The sequence below is a fragment of the Esox lucius genome, chromosome 17, assembly GCF_011004845.1.
Source record: "Esox lucius isolate fEsoLuc1 chromosome 17, fEsoLuc1.pri, whole genome shotgun sequence".
Taxonomy (NCBI): domain Eukaryota; kingdom Metazoa; phylum Chordata; class Actinopteri; order Esociformes; family Esocidae; genus Esox; species Esox lucius.
Genome location: NC_047585.1, coordinates 27,767,734 through 27,786,432, shown reverse-complemented (window position 1 = coordinate 27,786,432; position 18,699 = coordinate 27,767,734). Strand labels below are relative to the sequence as shown.

The window sequence follows — 18,699 nt, the reverse complement described above, 5'->3', positions numbered from 1 at the left end:
GTTATCACTGTTATGCACTTTCCCCATGAGTGGCACTGAAGTCCTCTACCAAAAGGGAACACATGCTAAGCAAACATTTATTTGTACTGCTACTGATAACTGGTTTCTTCTAATGGTGATATTTTCTTTCATACCTTAATCATCACAAGGTAACGAGGCGGGTCTCTGGCCATTCTGGTAAACTCATTGGCCAGTTCCTTGAAGGTGGGACGGACATTTTCGTCAATCATCCAACCTGTAAATGATAAAAAGTGAGTTCCCTTTCTAATTATGAGTTTTGTATAAATCTGTTATAACCACTGGATTTTCTGGGGATTCAAAATCCATTGGCCACTTAGATCTCAGTGGATGGAGAGCTTTCAGTTTACTCTGGCAATGTTCCCTCTCCTGTCCAACTTGTTTTTAACTTAACAATCATGGAAACATTTGTTGTATGTTTGTGTACATTTGAACACAGGCTTTGCATTAATCTAAGAAGTCCACTTTGTCAGGGATTTCTCACACCATCTTGACACAAAAAGTGAACAAATACATATTTATTTAAATGGTTGTCGAATTCTTGTATGAATGTAAAATGTAATAATTTCCTACATTTACATGTTTACAAATTAGATACCCTGAAATAAAAGCAACTTTCAAAAAAATCACCACTCAGGTAATAGTGACATTATGTTGATGTCACTAGCATATATCTATATTTATAATTTGGAGTTTAGCATTTTTTTGTTTAGTTAACATTTCAATATCCTTCTCTTGACACATTTGTTGAAATTTGCAAGAGAATTTGACACTAACTCTAATGAATAATTCAGGCAGACAGAGTCAAAACAGTGCAGGTGAGCATAGGTAGGCTTAAACAGAGGACATTTGTGGTGGTTGAGGTGCAAGAACAGGGGGTTTGATAGGTAAATATAGCAGTTTAGAGGGGGAAAACATATGTGTTAGGTAAGTATAGTGGTGTTGAGAAGATGTGTTAGGTAAGTATAGTGGTGTTGAGAAGATGTGTTAGGTAAGTATAGTGGTGTTGAGAAGATGTGTTAGGTAAGTATAGTGGTGTTGAGAAGATGTGTTAGGTAAGTATAGTGGTGTTGAGAAAATGTGTTAGATAAGTATAGTGGTGTTGAGAAGATGTGTTAGGTAAGTATAGTGGTGTTGAGAAGATGTGTTAGGTAAGTATAGTGGTGTTGAGAAGATGTGTTAGATAAGTATAGTGGTGTTGAGAAGATGTGTTAGGTAAGTATAGTGGTGTTGAGAAGATGTGTTAGGTAAGTATAGTGGTGTTGAGAAGATGTGTTAGGTAAGTATAGTGGTGTTGAGAAGATGTGCTAGGTATGTCTGATAGATGCTGTAAGTTATGTTGAAGGGGGAGAGAGGATGGGCACTCACACTTGACCATGACCATGTAGACATCTATGGTGCAGATGTGAGGTTGGGAGAGACGCTCGCCCTTCTCCAGCAGGTCTGGCACTTCCTGTGGACGCATTGCTGTGTAGGGCTCCACCCCATATGACATAATTTCCCACACTGTCACCCCTGCAAGAGAGATATAGAGAGAGATATAATAGATATACTGTAAACATGCAGGCCTTCGCACATGTACTTGCAATTTACTATTAATATAAAAATCAACCAAAGCAGACAAAACTCAGACCATCACACTGACCCACCATAGCTCCAGACATCGCTTTGATGTGTGTATCTGCGGAACAAGATGCTTTCCAGAGCCATCCATTTGATGGGTGTCTGTAATGAGAGACACAAGTCATGGAAGGGTTAGACAGGTCATGTATCAGGTCAACATATCACTTTAATTCACAATTAAGTTAGATATTGGTTTCCAGTCTATGAACAAATTAGGACACAATATGAACAAGCTTCAAGGCTTTGAACATCCCTGTTCAAGCATTTGTGGCACATCACATTCAAGCCATGGAAACAATGTTTTCGTGTATCTGGTCAGAAGCATCTGCAAGTATTGAAAATGGATTGTGCTCACTAAATTCACTTATATTTTATGATGCATGGGACTTGCAGCTTAATTCAATTGTCAGTAGGGTATACTATGAAGCAAGTTAATTTTACTCTGACTTTTATTAAGCTAGTCAGCATTAGTTAGTTTCAGCCAGGATAGGAATAGTGTGTGGTCAGTTAATGCCTCTAAACAACAAACAAGTAATTACAATGTTTTATCTGCAGTATCTCCATGAAAGTGTAATTGTGTCCGAAGTTAAAAAACAATGTCTCCTTATATCCATTCCAGGCCTTGGCAACCTCTTGATTTAGTACATGGTTATATTGTTGTGAAGCCAACTCTTTCTCTCTATATCCATAGTATAGTATAATAACGGGTCTTTAAAAGGCTGACTGCCTATGCTGCTCTGCTGTTCAGTCTGTTAGCCTGCACACCCTTCCAATCAAAAAGTTCTCGAATTCTGTTAGTCTAACCTTTCTCATTCAATTTAGAAATGTATTCTTTCAACTGAATTTTAATCTTGATTCAGAACTTTAGTTATTTGTCTGGGTCCTAGGTCTTTAAAGTAAGCATCCCAAGGGGTGGGTTGATATTTTTGGCCCTTAAATGTAGTTAGATGATTTCATTCAGGGTAAATGGAGCTAGCAGCAGTCACAGTTAGATCTGGAGCACATGATAGGGTACATGTTACTGTAGAGCAGAGAAATATACAGTTGGTTGTAGAGTAACTGAAATGTTCACCAAAGTAACATCACTATGTCCTCGTTTTACTCCAGTATTTGTATAAAAAAAATTGAACTAACATTGTATAATGTCAAATTGTGATTAAAACGATTATATTGATACCAGGGGAAGTCAATTCTTGCATCCATATCTACCTGAATGTGACTGTTTACAGTTATCCTTGCCCAACCCTCCGCATTTTACCAAAATAGAAGTGGGGTAACTGCTTTTTTGTTGTACCTTTTAAGGATTCTAGCTTCATGAAAAACGACACAGAATTTTGAGCAGAAGATTAATAACAGTGTGAGACCGTCTTCTGGCCTATCCATCCAATACGGTTGATTGTCCTTCGCTAGGTTTACCAGACCATGTGATCTAACCAGGAAGGCGACAGACCTTGTGCTCATTGTAGAAGTACTTCCTATCGTCAGGGTAGAGTAGGTCTGTGATGCCGTAGTCAGAGATCTGGACTATGTAGTCACTCTTCAGGAGCACGTTACGGGCTGCTAGGTTTCTGTGGACCATCTTGTGTTCCTCCAGATAGTACATACCCTAACGGGGAACAACACAATGTGATCACATTTTATCACATACACACCGGCACATCCACAATAACACACGCGTCTTCATCACATCGGTCACATAGTCGCTCAAAAACAACCACTGACACACTCACCTTGGCAATCTGCACACACCAGTTCAGTAGCCGTTGCGGGTCCAGACTGTCCCTGTGGTGCCTGATATGTTCCAATAAAGACCCCTGAGCGCTGATCTGAGTGACTAACTGGAGACTGGGACCTGGACAGATACCTAAGAGCCTGACAATGTACTGGTGGTCCAAACTACCCATCGCCAACATGTGCTGCAGGGGCAGAACGACAATAGAAAAGCATTATGACACGGATCGTGATGAGTGGATTTTAGGTCGGTACATTTGGTAGGGGCAGCTGCTGATCAGAATGAATGTGTGATAACGATCATACATCTGTGATCTCATGGAAGGTCTTCCGCCCTGTTCGATCATTAATCGTTTTTATGGCCACCGGAATCTTCACCGTGTCTCCCTCCGGAATCCAAATGCCCTGAGGAAGAGGGAATAGGAGAGGGCTTACTTCACAATGAAACAGGCAAGTAGCACAATACACACAAGGCCCATGGTGAATGCTGGGAACATCAGAGAAGTGCAAGGTGATTATATTATTCGGATCTTTAAGTGGATGTTTGTCAGTGTAAGCACCTTGTGGACAGAGCCAAACACTCCATTGCCCAGCAGCTTGATCTTACGAAGCTCCTTGACCTTCAGGATCCTTGCATGAACTTTGACCCCCTTCTCACCAGGGTCCAAAGGCTCAAAACTCTACAGACATACATCAAATATCAGGACGCACATTATCAGGACATTACCGAATATATGTTATCTCCCAAAACCACCATCCTTCCTCACCTCTCCGCTCTCCAGGTATCTCCTCATTGCTCTCTTGCGCCGAATAGCAAGACCTCTGCGATACAGGACACTCATCACAAATATGGAGAAGCCCACTATCACTGCTGCCAAAATTCCCAGAACAATGGCTGTGGTGGATTGACTGGAGAAAGACAAAACAAGAGGTATCGGCCAATAAGCTCTAGGTTTACCTGATACACAACTATGACGAATGTTATGTTCCACACTCAAGAACACAGCAGACACTTGTCCTTACAGTGTTGTGAAATCACAGGCACAGGTCGAGAAAACAAAGAGGCCATATTTACCTTGTTGCGGATCTCTGGTCCAAACAGTCCCCAATGCCTGGACCTGAGCACCTGAAAAAACAGAGCAGACATATGTTTAAACAAAAAAAGAAATTGGGAGACATGTTATGCTTTAGTATGAAAGTGATCAAATAAAATAGAAAAGTTTAAAGTTATGTTTGGAATTGGTTAGTGACAATGGTGAAGGACAGAGAAGAGAGGTTCTAACCCACAGAACAGGAGTACATGTGCACTGGAAGTAGTGGCCCAGCCCACCGGACCACCCTATCAGAGAGCAAGCAAATGAACACACACACGGCCCACTCCCCTGTTCTCTGACTCATCTCTCACCCCTGGGTACAGTTCAGGTGACATGGCTCACAACTTCTCTGCTGGTTGTGGTATTTAAAGATTAGGCCCTTCTCCCCCATCACTCCCTCAGGGCAAGAGGACACACAGTGAGGACCGTCCTTCAGACTGGCACACACCACACACTCATCAGCTCCCTGCAGACAGACAGAGAGAGAGAGAGAGAGAGAGAGAGAGAGATTGAGAGAGAATGATAAGGAGGAAGAGAGATTGGAGAATTGTGAATATCCATGTTACTGTCATTGAAAATATCATCCACGAAGTGACAACAAAGAGGTTACGATGTTACTGATAACTTAGAGAGAAACCTTTCATCTGATCACTAATCTTAGCTTAGCTTTCTCAAACAAATATCCTCACATCCTGCCTCCTTTGTCCCCTGTGGCCCCTTTTTGATGATTAGGTAACCATGTTGTCATGACAGTCATGACATTTCTATTTTGAAAAAAACAAAAGCTGTTTCAAGAGGTTGGGTCAAATTTACATATGGATACACGAGTATAGTAGAGCATAGCTGGGTTTGAGGGAGAGGTGGACACTTCCACTAGCCTACTAATTCATCTCCTTGAACACTCTGGGTCACAGTGGATGGGGGATTTAGATGAAGAAGAAACACAATAGAACTTTATTTTGAATATGCACTGAGAGAGGTCTATGAACAGAGGTCAAAGGTGAGCATACCGGTCCTGTGCAGGTGGGCCGTCCCTCCTGGACCTCACACTCCGAGTGACAAGGCATACACTCTCTATTTGGACTAGAAAACTCACGCCCCTCCCTGGAGAAAAACAGAGAGATTGAGAATTAAATTTAGATTTCAGAGTCACATAAAAACATTGAGATATAAGGGCAAACCCACACTGTTTCAGGGATAAATTGGTTTGAATTAGTACCAACCCAGTGAGAAATCTGCACTGATGGACACAGGTTCCCCCACGGCTATAGTTCTTACAGGACAGACACTGGTCCGGCCCGGGTCCCCAACACCCTTCAGACGAACACAGGGGGTCACACACCTTCCCCCCTGCAACTACACACACAAACAAAATAACAATGACAAACCATTAGTACTTGGCTAGTGCACCCGGCATATTCCCTCAACGATTTCCTGATGCCCCCCACTCTCTCTCGTCCGTCCCCCACTCTCTCTCATCCGTCCCCCACTCTCTCTCGTCCCTCCCATCCTCCACCCCACTCTCTTTCCTCCACCCCATCTCACCACACTTGGCCTCGAGACGATTTTCCTTGATGTCAACGTTCTTCTGGCGGCGCTGTGGGCGTGAGCTGGTGATGAAGAGGCGGGTCCAGTTGACAGTGTGGTGGTAGCACAGCTTCTTGTTTCCTGTAATGTAGACTCCACCGTCGTTGATGTGACGCAGCGAACGCAGGCCCAGAGAGGTCAGCGATGGGATGTTCATTACCAGAAAGGAGTAGCCTCTGAGGAAGAGAATGGAGGGAAGGATGCAAGAGGAGGAAGAGGATAAACACGGAGAGATAAAGAGGTAGGGAGATGACAAAGAAACAGAAGTTTAAAGGTTCAATAAAGTCCGGATAAAATACAGAACTAATCCTAGATAGGGCACTTCTTCTCCTAAACAGAGATAAACTGGCCACATGTCAGCACATGGAACTGTGGGGGAGATTAGTCTGATCTTGTCGTGGAAAATCAAGTCCACTCGGACTAAATCTTCAACTCAGGAACATAGACTCCAATAGACTTTCATGAAAATCATGAACAGACATCAAAGCCAGGTCCTTCTGCAGATAAACCCTCAAGTTCAAAGTCCGGACCATGGCTTTTATACAAAATGTTCACACATCACGCCATCTGACCATCTTTTTCGGAAGGGTTTACCTCTTGCCCCCTGTCTCTTCCTGAGTGTCCTTAGTTCAGAGCAGTAACTCATGAGAACCTCATGGTTCACATTCAGGTCACACTTCCAGTGAACCCAAAAGGCCATTGAATTTAGGGTCCTAAATGTCTGGTCACAGGCTGCTGCCTTGCTGCAATGCCCGGCTGCTAATACACTCATGATGGGTGTCAGGACGGGATTCACCCATCATGATGATCATGCACTCTATAGGAACACATTGTCTGTGTGTGTGGGTGGATTACATCATTCAAGAACTCATTACCTGTGTGTCTGGATTGCACATTAATATATTAAAGTGTGTGATTATGCATGCATATTGAAATTTTCATAAAGCGTGTGATTATATATGCAGTTTACAGAAGATTCTCTCACAATCTACGCCATTTTTTCATCCAATCACTTCCAATGACTGACTTATTGTTTGAGGTCTTTACATAAGATCAAGGAGGAGAGCGGTTACATTATACCTCAATATACACTGTGACACCCACCCACCACCAGCTGAGACACTACTCAAAGTTCCAGACATAATACGTCTTCCAGACCTAAATATGTGGTACATGCACATTCACAAGTGTGGAAGAAAATATGTCAGTAAGACGTACTGTTACTTCACACAATATCAGGAAAGTATTTTGTTCGGTCGATAATCAAAACAACTGTCGCAGACACTACTATACCTTTTGGAGTGCCCTCCTCTGATGGGACAAACAGCAGAGACCGAGAGACAGAGAGAGGGAGAAAGACAGAGAGAGAGATTGGAGCAAGGTAAAGCAGGGAATGAGAGATTGGGTGAAAGGGGACACAAGACACAACCCATCAGTATATGTATGTACATTTACAATGCAGTTAAACACAGATGAATATGATTTAGTTAAACACAGATGGATATGATTCAGTTATACACAGATGGATATGATTCACTTAAACACAGATGGATATGATTCAGGTAAACACAGATGGATTTGATCACCTGTAGAGGGTTCTTCCTTGTATGGTTGTCAAGTTGGAGAACACAGAAAGGTCTCTCAGAGTTCCAGGCCATGACTGGATATCCAGAATATCTGGTAACCACAAAGAAATCATACAAATGCATCATGACACTCATGTTGCTACCTTTAAACTAACATATTCAGTTGAAACTTCAACAGGTACAATACGTGTATCAACATTCCCTCACACAAGAATGCATTTGGATGTGGTCTACTGTTGAGTCTTACCTCATAAGAACGACAACTCAGTCATGTCTAGAAATGTCCTTGTAAGAAACACTCACATACCTGTTATCTCTCGCACAGTTCTGAAGACCTTCAGCTTCTCAGGGTCCAAAGGTGGGATGTTGTTGAAAGGATCTCTGTATACAGGGAAGATTACCCAACAATGCATAAATAAGAAGCAATGAAAACTGAACACTTATCAAGCCATTTTCAGTATACAGTATATTTGTATATCTTGTATTTTTGTTGAACGGAGAGAGATCACGGTAGCAGAGATTAAGGACATTGGGTCAGATTTGAACCTACCGTGCCAGCGTACATCCACATGTGCTCCAGGGGTAGCAGTTTTACACCAATGGATCACAAGGACACACTAATGTTCTAGGACATTGTAGCTGCAACTCACCCTTGAATCCCAGTGATTAGGAAGTGCAGGCTGCCCTGGATCTTGGTGCAGTTGATGAAACTGTCAATGTTCTGAGAGTCCACCGTCTTTCCGGAGTCTATTCCTTTACAAGCTAGAGGGGAGAGGAGACAAAAGAGCAATGAGATGGCTGGAGTACAGGGCCATCTTCAATGCTATGTTAGTTAGTGGGCTATAATATGAACAGTAGTCAGGCAGGTACCTTTGGGACAGAGACCTCCACAGGGCTCACACCTCTTCACTCCCTGTTCGACTTCCATCTTATTAGGGGGGCAGCTACTTACACACGAGCTCCCGTCCACCACAAAATTAGCTGAGTAGTAATGAAAGAGAAAGAGAGAGCATGGGCTGTAGGGACAGATATAGGGATTCATATAATTATGGTCTATATGTTAATACACAGGAAGATGATACAAAGGTTTAGGTTGAAGGAGGACCATGCGCTGGACATGGTGAGAATGGTTATAGCCAAGAGTAGACTGGGGAGATGTAGTGGACGGACCATGCTGTGTGTGGACTTACTGGGGCACTGGGCTACGCATATAGAACCGTACTGGTACTTGGCGCTGGGGTTGGGCTCCAGTTTGAAGGTGTGCTTGTTGTAGATGAAGGGTTGTGGACACTGGGGCATACAGGAGCCTGAGTTGTTGAAGTTACGGCATGCCTGGGTGGACAAAACACACAGGTATAGTATATGATACTGTATGTATTGCTTAGATATATTGTTTTACAATACTCATTTTATTGCAAAAACAATCCCAGGCATAAAATACATTTAAATACCCTTACAATATTCTATACACTTATAAAATAAATTAATACTGTAACACCCCTGGCCGGGATGCTAAATCAGGAGCCGGAGTCAGAGGTAAAGAATGCCAGGTAGAATTTATTAACCCTAACAAGACAGCTGTGTGGCCACTGTCTACGCCCAACAATACCTGTTAACACACAGGCTCTTTACAAACTCTCTTAGATCTGTAGTTAGCTAAGACAAGTACACCTGTCACGGTCCTCTATCACACACAGGAGTGGAGCCACAAGAGAGAGAGAGCTTCCCAAAACCCCACCTTATATAAGCTATGGCCTGAGACCCCTGGACCCGCCCCTGCTGTCCCCAAGCCCCCCAGAGATGCCCTCCTCACTGCGGGACGTCCCACCAGGTAAACCAGCCCCACCTAACTGTCAGGCCCCGCCCCCTAATGAAGCATAACTGACCAACTTAGAACTTTAAATGAACACAGGGTCGCTACAATACATTTAAGTAGACATTGTATAATCTAAAATGGCCTGGTGGTCCAGCAGCTTAGACAACTAGACAACCATAGAACACAGATGGCATACTTAAGTACATTTTAGTATTCTGCTGATCAAATATAATCTTTTCAAGTGGGTTAGAATTACTTGTAACAATGATTCCCATTGTTTGGCTGTGTGAATAGCAAACTTACAAAGCAGTCAGTATCCAGGGGTCCAGTGCAACCTCCTGCACACTCCATATGACAGCACTCACTTGGATTCCTCCCAAAACAGCGTCCATTACATTGGGGAGCACACACTGTCTTTGTCACTAAGGGGAAAGAGGGGGATCGTTGTAGGACATTACACCACAGAGTGGCTATCTAGTGTTAAAAACAAGAGCCAGGATAAGAAGTCACATACAGATCTGGCAGCTATCCTTCCTGGGCCCCCAACAAGAACCTTTGCATGCCGCATCACAAGGTCCTGGAGAAACATGTCATGAAAGGTCATGAAAGGAAATCAGAAAAAAAGTCAAGTGTAGTCATTTCAGCTGTAGTTCTTTGGGTAATGCATCCCTCTCTGTTGGACATACAAAGTATGACTTAACAACCCTGTTTTAAAAAAAGTTGGGATGCTGTGTAAAATGCAAATAAAAACAGAAAGCAATGATGTGCAAACCACTTAGTCATTTATTTTAATGGGAGTAGTACAAAGACAACACATGTAGAATCAGAGAAACATGGCAACACTTTTCAAAAAAGTTGGGACAGAGGCATGTTTATTACTTAGGTGCATCTCCTCTTCAGCAACATTCTAAGTGTTTGGGAACTGTGGAGAACAATTGCTACAGTTTGGAAAGTGAAATATTTTCCCATTCTTGTTTGATAGAGGATTTCAGCGGCTCAACAGTTCGGGGTCTCCTTTGTCATATTTTCCATTTCATAATGCACCAAATGTTTTCTGTGGGGGACAGGTCTGGACTGCAGGCAGGCCAGTTTAGCAACCAGACTATTTTACTATGGAGCACATTCTGCATGTAATACGTGCAGAATGTGGTTTGGCATTGTCTTGCCAAAATAAGCAAGGCCTTCCCTAAAAATAAGTTGTCCGGATGGCAGCATATGTTGCTCCAAAACTTCTATATTGCTCAACATTGATGGCGCCTTCAGAGAAGTGCAAGTCACCTATGCCATGTGCACTAATGGAGCCCCATACTATCACATATATTGGCTTTAGAACTGTTCACTGATAACAAGCAGGATGGTCCCTTTCCTTTTTAGCTCAGAGGATGCGGCGTCCATGACTCCCAAAAATAATTTCAAATTTTGATTTGTCAGACTACAGGACAGTTTTCCACTACGCCTCAGTCCATCTTTAATGAGCTTGGGCCCAGAGAACGGGCGGCTTTTCCGGACCTTATTTATATCTGGTTTCTTCGTTGCATGGTAGAGTTTGTAATTGCATTTGTGAATGCAGCAACAAACTGTGTTCACAAACAATGGTTTTCTGATGTGTTCCTGAGCGCAGGCAGTGATTTCCACTACAGAATTGTGTCTGTTTTTAATGCAGGCCCGAAGGGCCCGAAGATCACAGTCATCCAATATTGGTTTTCAGCCTTGTCCCTTGCGTACAGAGCCTTGTCCATTTCTTCAGATTCTTGGAATGTTTTATTGATATTATGTACCATAGATGATGGGATCCCCAAACTCTTTGAAATGTTACGTTGAGAAATGTTTTTCTTAAATTGTTGCACTATTTGCCCACGCAGTCTTTCACAGAGCGTTTTTTCCATCTTTACTTCTGAAGGACTCATCCTCTCTAGGATGCTCTTTTTATACCCAATCATGTTACTGACATGTTGCCAATTTACCTAATTAGTTGTGAGATGTTCCACCAGGTTCTTTTTTGTATTACACTTTTCCAGTCTTTTGTTGCCCCTGTAGCAGGTTTTTTTAATGGCCTGCTGGCATCAAAATCAACATGGACATATATTTTTCAAGGAACAATAAAATGTTTCAGTCTCAACATTTGATATGATGTCTTTCTACTATTTTATATTTAATATATGGTTTGAATGATTTGCACATCTTTGCATTCTGTATTTATTTGCCATTTTACACAATGTGTTGTAATATTTTTACTTTCAGAGTAGCTAAATAAAAGTCTACATTTCTTGTCTGCTCAAAAGTGTTCTAATTACAATTATATGAACATTTCGGAAACATGCTACCTTTCAAAAAACACCAAACCTGCCCTGTACACATCATTGTAGTTCACATCCCACAGAAATGCATACGGTCTAGCTGGGAGAAATGCATGCAGTCTAGCAGGGAGAAATGCATATAGACTAGCAGAGAGAAATGCATACAGTCTAGCAGGGAGAAATGCATACAGTCTAGCAGGGAGAATCCATACGGTCTAGAAGGGAGAAATGCATATGGTCTAGAAGGGAGAAAGGCAGAGTATTTAAAAAAACATATTTAATAAAGACACCACAACATTTGAAAAGAGGTAAGGATATTTTTAAATAAACATGTGTAGCTATAATGCCATATGCAAGTTCTCCCACCCCCCAGTGCAGCAGATTTCCAAAATAGAATCCAGTCAGCACCATAAATGTTGAGATCATAAAGGAATAAAAAAAATGTTTGTTTTCATTACAGTGTTCCCCAAACCAATAACAGTAGTTAAAGATATTTCATGAGCAAATAGATCCAACACCATGGAAGACAAGACACAAAACGCAAACACGAGTAAATGCAATATCTCCATTTGCCAATAGTGTGCACTAAAATCCATCTAAGGCTGTGTGGAAATGGCACTAAATCAGGTTTGTTCAGCGTAAAAAGAAATGTGCGCAAATGTTCAAAACAGTGTGCAAATGTCCATGTTTCAGTACCAAACTCAAAAACATGGGATCTTAACTACAGGATTCCTACCACTAATCTAGAGAGTCAACATCGGTCTCTAGGAGTCCTACCACAATATTGGTCTCTGTGAGTCCTGCAATCAATCTTCCATTGTACTCACGTTCAGGCCCGTTGTCAGCAATTATGACTTCAGAAGATTCATCCTTTACTATGTCCAACCAGTTCACCTGAGGGGCGTAGCTCAGGAACTTATTACGAAAGATATACACACCTCCTTCCAGTATCTCTGTGAAACACAAATACAAAGGAGGTCACACAATTACATTACGGTTTGTAGTAAAGACAAATGCCATAACAGGCCAGAACATGCTGATGAGAAAAACAAAATCAAAACTGGCACACATCTGTAGTTCTCTGTCAGATCTGATGCTTCACTGACAGATTCATAGTAATGAACATTCCAGCAGGGACTTCCAATATCACACACGCACACACACAATTCCAAATAACACCTCTGTCATCACCTTTGTGCACAATAAAATGTCACTGAGGCCCATCACCCACAAGCAACTGTATTAACACTTACCAACTGACCAATGTCTGCCATGTTGCTTGATGACACAGTTGTCAGTGTTACTCACGCTGAGTATTAGTGTAAAGGTGTAGTAGAACCACGAAACAAGATAGCAGCAGACACTGCTACACAAAGTGTGAGTTTATTTTACCATAGATCAGAAATTTCTAAAACAGTATTTAAGAGAAAGAAGAAGGTTTAACAAAGCTACTGTGAAAAAGGGAGATTTTGAGGGATGGTTTACATCCGTACCCCAGTACGAGGCATATGAGCCTAGTGGAATGTCCCTATGTGGGTGTGGGAGAGACAACAGCTACAACCAACCTGCTTAGCAGGCTTTCTTTTCTTTCTGTCCAGCCTGCTACGCCCAGTCATACTACAACTCTACAGAGGAGGGCTGTAGCAACATGTCTTACATCTGTCACTTACACTTCAATGGGACAGGAACATAAAAGATTGCTACTGAAAAGTACTGGGGTCAATTTCATTTCAGTTGCTGTCAATTCAGAAGATAAAACAAATAGTAATAAAATTTGAAATATTGATATTGAAATGGCATTAACCCTAAAAGCTGCGCCAGACTTTGGCCTGACCTCAGTGAGCTCAGCTGGACTGATACAGTGAGAGCCAGTCACTGCCTCTAATGGAGTTGTGATAGACTGCAGTGTGGTGATGGAGGATTCTCTCACCCATGATGTATCAGAATAACACAGTTGTAAGGATATCCACACCTGCTGTTGATGGGAGGTTACACATACTGTTCGAATAAAATGTAATCAAGCACTCTGGCACCAAGGCATTATATTTTGCAAATGAACACAGTGAAGGTCTTGGAAGGACCTCTACATCTTCCCGACATGGCTGACTGGTCGATCTGAGTTGAGCCACAGAGGCGAGGCAGGTAGAGTGAACTCCATTTTGACAATGACCTTCTTATATTTTTGCTGCATATTAGAACATAATGAATATGAAATGGTACAATGACAATGGGTTTAAAATGAAGACTGTCAGCTTTAATTTAAAAGTATTTTCATTCATTTGAAACATTTAGAAACAACAATCATGTCCCTTCATATTTTGGCACTTAAAATAAAGCACAATAAAGTAGTACATAGGATTTATTAATATATCCTTTGGATGCAGTGATTGTCCATAGAAGATACCAGGCTGGGTATCATCCTGGGAGATGATCTGCTAGGCCTGAACTGCAGGTCATGTTTGTTTTGGGGCCTTTTTGCCTTTAGTTTTGTCTTCTGTATGTAAAAGGCATGCTCAATAGGATTCAGATTTCAGGTGAGCCTTACACTTCTTGGAGATTCCAGTGCCCAAAACTTAATACCCCTTCCATCGTATTTCATAGATCAGGTAGTATGCCAGTTCCTTTTTTCCACTTTCAAATGGCCATCATGATCATGTTAATATTAGTCTCATCTGTTCACGAGACCTTTCTCCAGAACCCTGGAGGCTCATCTAGGTACATTTAGGGTCATCCTGTTCATGAGGCTAAAGAGAGTGTTTGCACTAGTCCAGCCTATGATATTTTGTGAATAGTAATGGCCGACACATCAACGAGTACCACCAGGAGAGTCTTTCTGATCGGTTCATTACACAAAGTTCTTCATTTATATCAGATATAGTACATCTGATATAGACGGCAATGACCTCAAATTAAAGCTGACAGTCTGTAACACTTTAGTTACTGTGACTTTTCAGACATAAGTGTCACTGTATCAAATGTGTCACTGTCCAAATACTTTTGGAGTTCCCAGCAGTCTACTGGGTACATATGTCCACAAATGCTGTTGTGTGAGGAGATGTTGATTAGATGTGGTGAGCTGTTCCCTGGTGTCTTTATTACATTTCATGTTGTTGCTGTTAGGAAAGGCCACAGGGAGGTGCTCATTCTCTCAGAGGGCTGCTCATTTGATCGCTACATGAAATGGGCCTTTGCTGACGACCTGCTTAAGTATCAGGCCATTATGCTTAATGAACAACCTTGGTTATCAGTGCAGAGTTACTTTATATTCAGGAGTCTGGGCCATATTCAAAGGTTGATGTTGTTTGCTCTTCAATTGGCAGGCCTACAAGTCAAAATCATCATTGCAGTGTAGAGGAGGTGGTTCCCCTAAGTGTCTTGCTTGCAGACACTGTAAAAATAGTCATTTTTTGATTGTTCATTTGGTTTGTGTGAATTTAAAAGGTGTGTGTGTACCTCAGTACGTGTGTGTGTGTGTGTACGTCAGTGTGTGTGTGTGTGTGTAAGTGTGTGTGTGTGTACCTGTGAGATGTGTGAGACCCAGCTCCTTCAGTCCATGTTGGCTATCAATCTCGTAGTTGAGCAGAACAGCCAGAGCAAAGCGATTCTCGTACAAAATGGTGCCTCTTATGACCCGGAGTTGATCCAGTGGAAGCTGGCTGAACTGGTTAACGGCTATTAGGACATAACCTGTAACCTCCCTGATGGACTACAAGGGGAAAAAAGAGGTCAAAACGGGAAGCGGAAAAGAAAAAGAGGAAAGAAAAAAAACTGTTACTGTAAGTTGCAGATGGAATAAGAATAAAAACATTGTCCTCAATATTGAGGTGCTTGAGGGGCTACATTTATTACCTGATTTATTTGTATACACTTATTAATATAATTTTACTTCTTGATGATATGCTGGATCTGGGCTGGGACAAAAGTCTGCACATAAGTACAGTATGAGGAGTGCTCCATTATGAGAACGACAGAACATGAAGGTATGTATATAGCTGTATAGCTCACTAATTAATGTACACCCCTCCCAACCACCCCATGGGATACAATATAGTTAAAGGTTGGAACAACAACAAAACATCAGCTGAGTATATTGTTGCACTTGTGTAAGTATGTACATACATGGACACACCTACTCATTCCAGGGTATTTCTTTATATGAACTACTTTCCACATCGTAGAAAACTTAAGATTTTTGGTTCCAACATTGTTCTTTGTGAGAGACAGAGTAGGTGAACAGATGACATGCATATGTGTGGTTCCCATTGTGAAACATGTAGGAGGAGGTGTGATGGTGTTGAGGTGCTTTGCTGGTGACCCTGTTTTTGATTTATCTAGAATTCAAGGCACACTAAACGAGCATGGCTACCACATCATTCTAAGTGCAGGTTTGCTTTTCATTTGTTTTCCAACAGGACAGAGACCCCGAACACACCTCCAGGCTATGTAAGGGCTATTTGACCAAGAAGGAGAATGATGGTGCTGCATCAGATGATCTGGCCTCCACAATCACCTGACCTCAAACCCAGAGTGTTTTGGGATCAGTTTCACCACAGTATGAAGTAAAAGCAGACAATAAGTGCTGAACATATGTGTGAACTCCTTCAAGACTGTTGGAAAAGCATTCCAGGTGACTACCTCATTAAGCTGGTTGAGAGAATGCCAACAGTGAACCAAGATGTTTTCAGGGCAAAGGCACTTTTTTGTAACTACTTGATCCCAAACATGTAATTTCATAGTTCTTCAGAATTATTCTACAATGTGGAAAATGAGAAATTCCCCTGAATGCGTAGGTGTGTCCAAACCTTTGACTTCTACTGTATGTGTATCTTGTCTGATCATCATGTTATCTCAACCACAGAAAACTCCTTCCAATCCTGTCCTATTCCATATTCCATTGCTCTGCTTTCTTCAGCCAGTCTATGGTGTAATTAATTGATTTTAGCAGAATTATTTCCTTGTATGAGGTTTTAATGAAATTGCATTGTTGCATTTATATTCTTGTACAAAGCGTATACTTGATTGATTAGCAAGATCTCTCCAAATCTCTCAACAATACTATTTCTTTAGTTAGTTTTAGATGATGTTGTTACCATGGCTGTGTGACCAGTTCCCATGGCAGAGCCATATTGTGGAAGAAGGTAAGGGGACTCATTGTAAACAGGAGACAGTGACATCATCTTAAAGAGATACACACTGATAAAAGTATTCTGTGAGAGAGTTTGCGGAGCCTCAAAGGAATGTCTGATTGATTTCACAAGTTAATCTAACCTTAACACCTACACGTGACCCCTATTGCTTAAACAACAAACTGCCGGCAATAGCCTTGTTCCTGGTAGAGCATGGTTTAAAAAATAACTTGTGGAAACCAAATGGTCAGGTTTTACTGTCCTTGTGGGGACCTCTGGTAAAGCCAGCATCACACAATCAATGTACTACTCAAAATAATAGTGGATATTGACATTCACATCGTCCCTCCCCTCACCTGTAGAAAAGTGAAGTTAATCGAATGTTTCATCATGATGATCTCCAGGTTGCCCATGACAATCTCACAGCCAGTGTACTTTTCCCTCATCAGCTCGTACTGTGTCTCTGGATTTCCTGTCCAACTCAGTGTATTCTGCGTACCGGAGCATATCACTAGGGAAAAATAGGGGCAAATGACAGTTCTTCAATTCTAACAATTTAAAAACTCTGACTATGGATTATTATGCTAACAGTTTTAGGAATAATGTGTCATTTGTCATGCCCTTCAGCTACCCAAGATGACGGCAAAAATGGATACCTGTGATTATGCGAAACAGGCTGACACCTGTGTCGCATTCAGTACACTGACTGACTATCTACACCATCTCTTGTTTACTGCAGGAATTCAGTCCATATCAACATCATTGGGACAGATACACTGTTTTGCTATTCAAATCTCAGCCCAAAGAAAGAGAGCGAGAGAGAGAGAGAGAGAGAGAAGCACAGTAAATGTGAAAGAAAGGCAGACTCCGGATGATAACGCGAAGTCGGTTGTTACTTTCAGTTGCTTTTTAATGAATGTTTCCACACAGTATATCAATAGGTTATTTATTCACATATTCACACATAGATAGCTTGCTAATATACTGGGGGACATTGAACAACACATCTCCTTGTAGCACCATTAAAGTGGTAGATAGACCATGTTGCAAATGTGCTGTATTCTTGAGCTCTTGCAATGAAATACCAGTTCTGTATTACACGACATTTAGAGACTGCAGAGAATCACAGAAACTTGAACAGTATGCTCACGTTTCAGACAGCTACCCTGTACTTTCTATCTGATTCAAGAGATGGAGTCCATAGTAGACAGTACTTCAGGAATCTTTTTAAATGGACATAGCCGATACAGATAAATAGCTATGTCACTAATTGCAACATCCCCACTGGTATGGACACAGCAAGGAAAACATATAGTACAGGCTAACATACAGTACAAGCAAACATATATTATAGGCAAACATACTGGTTCAGCAACTCAGACAAAAAAATAATAATCCACCTTTTCCTAAAAAAATCACAACCGACCTTCAAATTCAGGCTTAATGCTAAAACTATGCTACAATACGATAATACAACAAGAACCCAGGCAAGCCTAATTCAGCTGGCCCGCAACAGAAAGTGTTGTCTTCTTGAGATTTGAACCCTGTTGTTATCTTGAGATTTGAACCCGGGTCACCCTCGTGAAAGGATTTGCCATTAATCACTATACCATGAAGCTGTACTTTAGCTTTTTCGTTTTAATCGTTATATGGCCATTTGTGAATGAAACTGATACAGTTAAACCAACAAAGTTTCTCCCTAAGTTTTCCTCCACCACAAATAGCGGCTATGTATTGCGTTTGCCAATGGCCATTTTAACAACGTATTAGCCAGTAATAAGCTTTATCGGTATCTACTAACTTACTGGAATAGTCATAAAA

The 18,699-nt window shown here is 41.5% G+C and overlaps 1 protein-coding gene across 1 annotated transcript in view; it reads right to left on the bottom strand.

The window, feature by feature from the left end:
• LOC105017227 (receptor tyrosine-protein kinase erbB-3) overlaps positions 1-18,699 on the bottom strand; it is a 29,955-nt gene that overhangs the window by 4,093 nt on the left and 7,163 nt on the right. Inside the window, exons 2-25 of the mRNA XM_029114074.2 lie at positions 17,235-17,389; positions 15,272-15,458; positions 12,580-12,705; positions 9,970-10,032; positions 9,759-9,877; positions 8,830-8,971; positions 8,510-8,620; positions 8,290-8,401; positions 7,947-8,020; positions 7,640-7,730; positions 7,347-7,364; positions 6,012-6,229; positions 5,690-5,822; positions 5,477-5,570; positions 4,778-4,932; positions 4,448-4,498; positions 4,140-4,281; positions 3,933-4,052; positions 3,679-3,777; positions 3,372-3,557; positions 3,092-3,247; positions 1,668-1,743; positions 1,387-1,533; positions 135-235 (exon numbers count right to left, since the gene is read on the bottom strand). Coding sequence (XP_028969907.2) covers positions 135-235; positions 1,387-1,533; positions 1,668-1,743; positions 3,092-3,247; positions 3,372-3,557; positions 3,679-3,777; positions 3,933-4,052; positions 4,140-4,281; positions 4,448-4,498; positions 4,778-4,932; positions 5,477-5,570; positions 5,690-5,822; positions 6,012-6,229; positions 7,347-7,364; positions 7,640-7,730; positions 7,947-8,020; positions 8,290-8,401; positions 8,510-8,620; positions 8,830-8,971; positions 9,759-9,877; positions 9,970-10,032; positions 12,580-12,705; positions 15,272-15,458; positions 17,235-17,389 — 2,876 coding nt within the window. The remainder of the gene's footprint in view (positions 1-134; positions 236-1,386; positions 1,534-1,667; positions 1,744-3,091; positions 3,248-3,371; positions 3,558-3,678; positions 3,778-3,932; positions 4,053-4,139; positions 4,282-4,447; positions 4,499-4,777; positions 4,933-5,476; positions 5,571-5,689; positions 5,823-6,011; positions 6,230-7,346; positions 7,365-7,639; positions 7,731-7,946; positions 8,021-8,289; positions 8,402-8,509; positions 8,621-8,829; positions 8,972-9,758; positions 9,878-9,969; positions 10,033-12,579; positions 12,706-15,271; positions 15,459-17,234; positions 17,390-18,699) is intronic.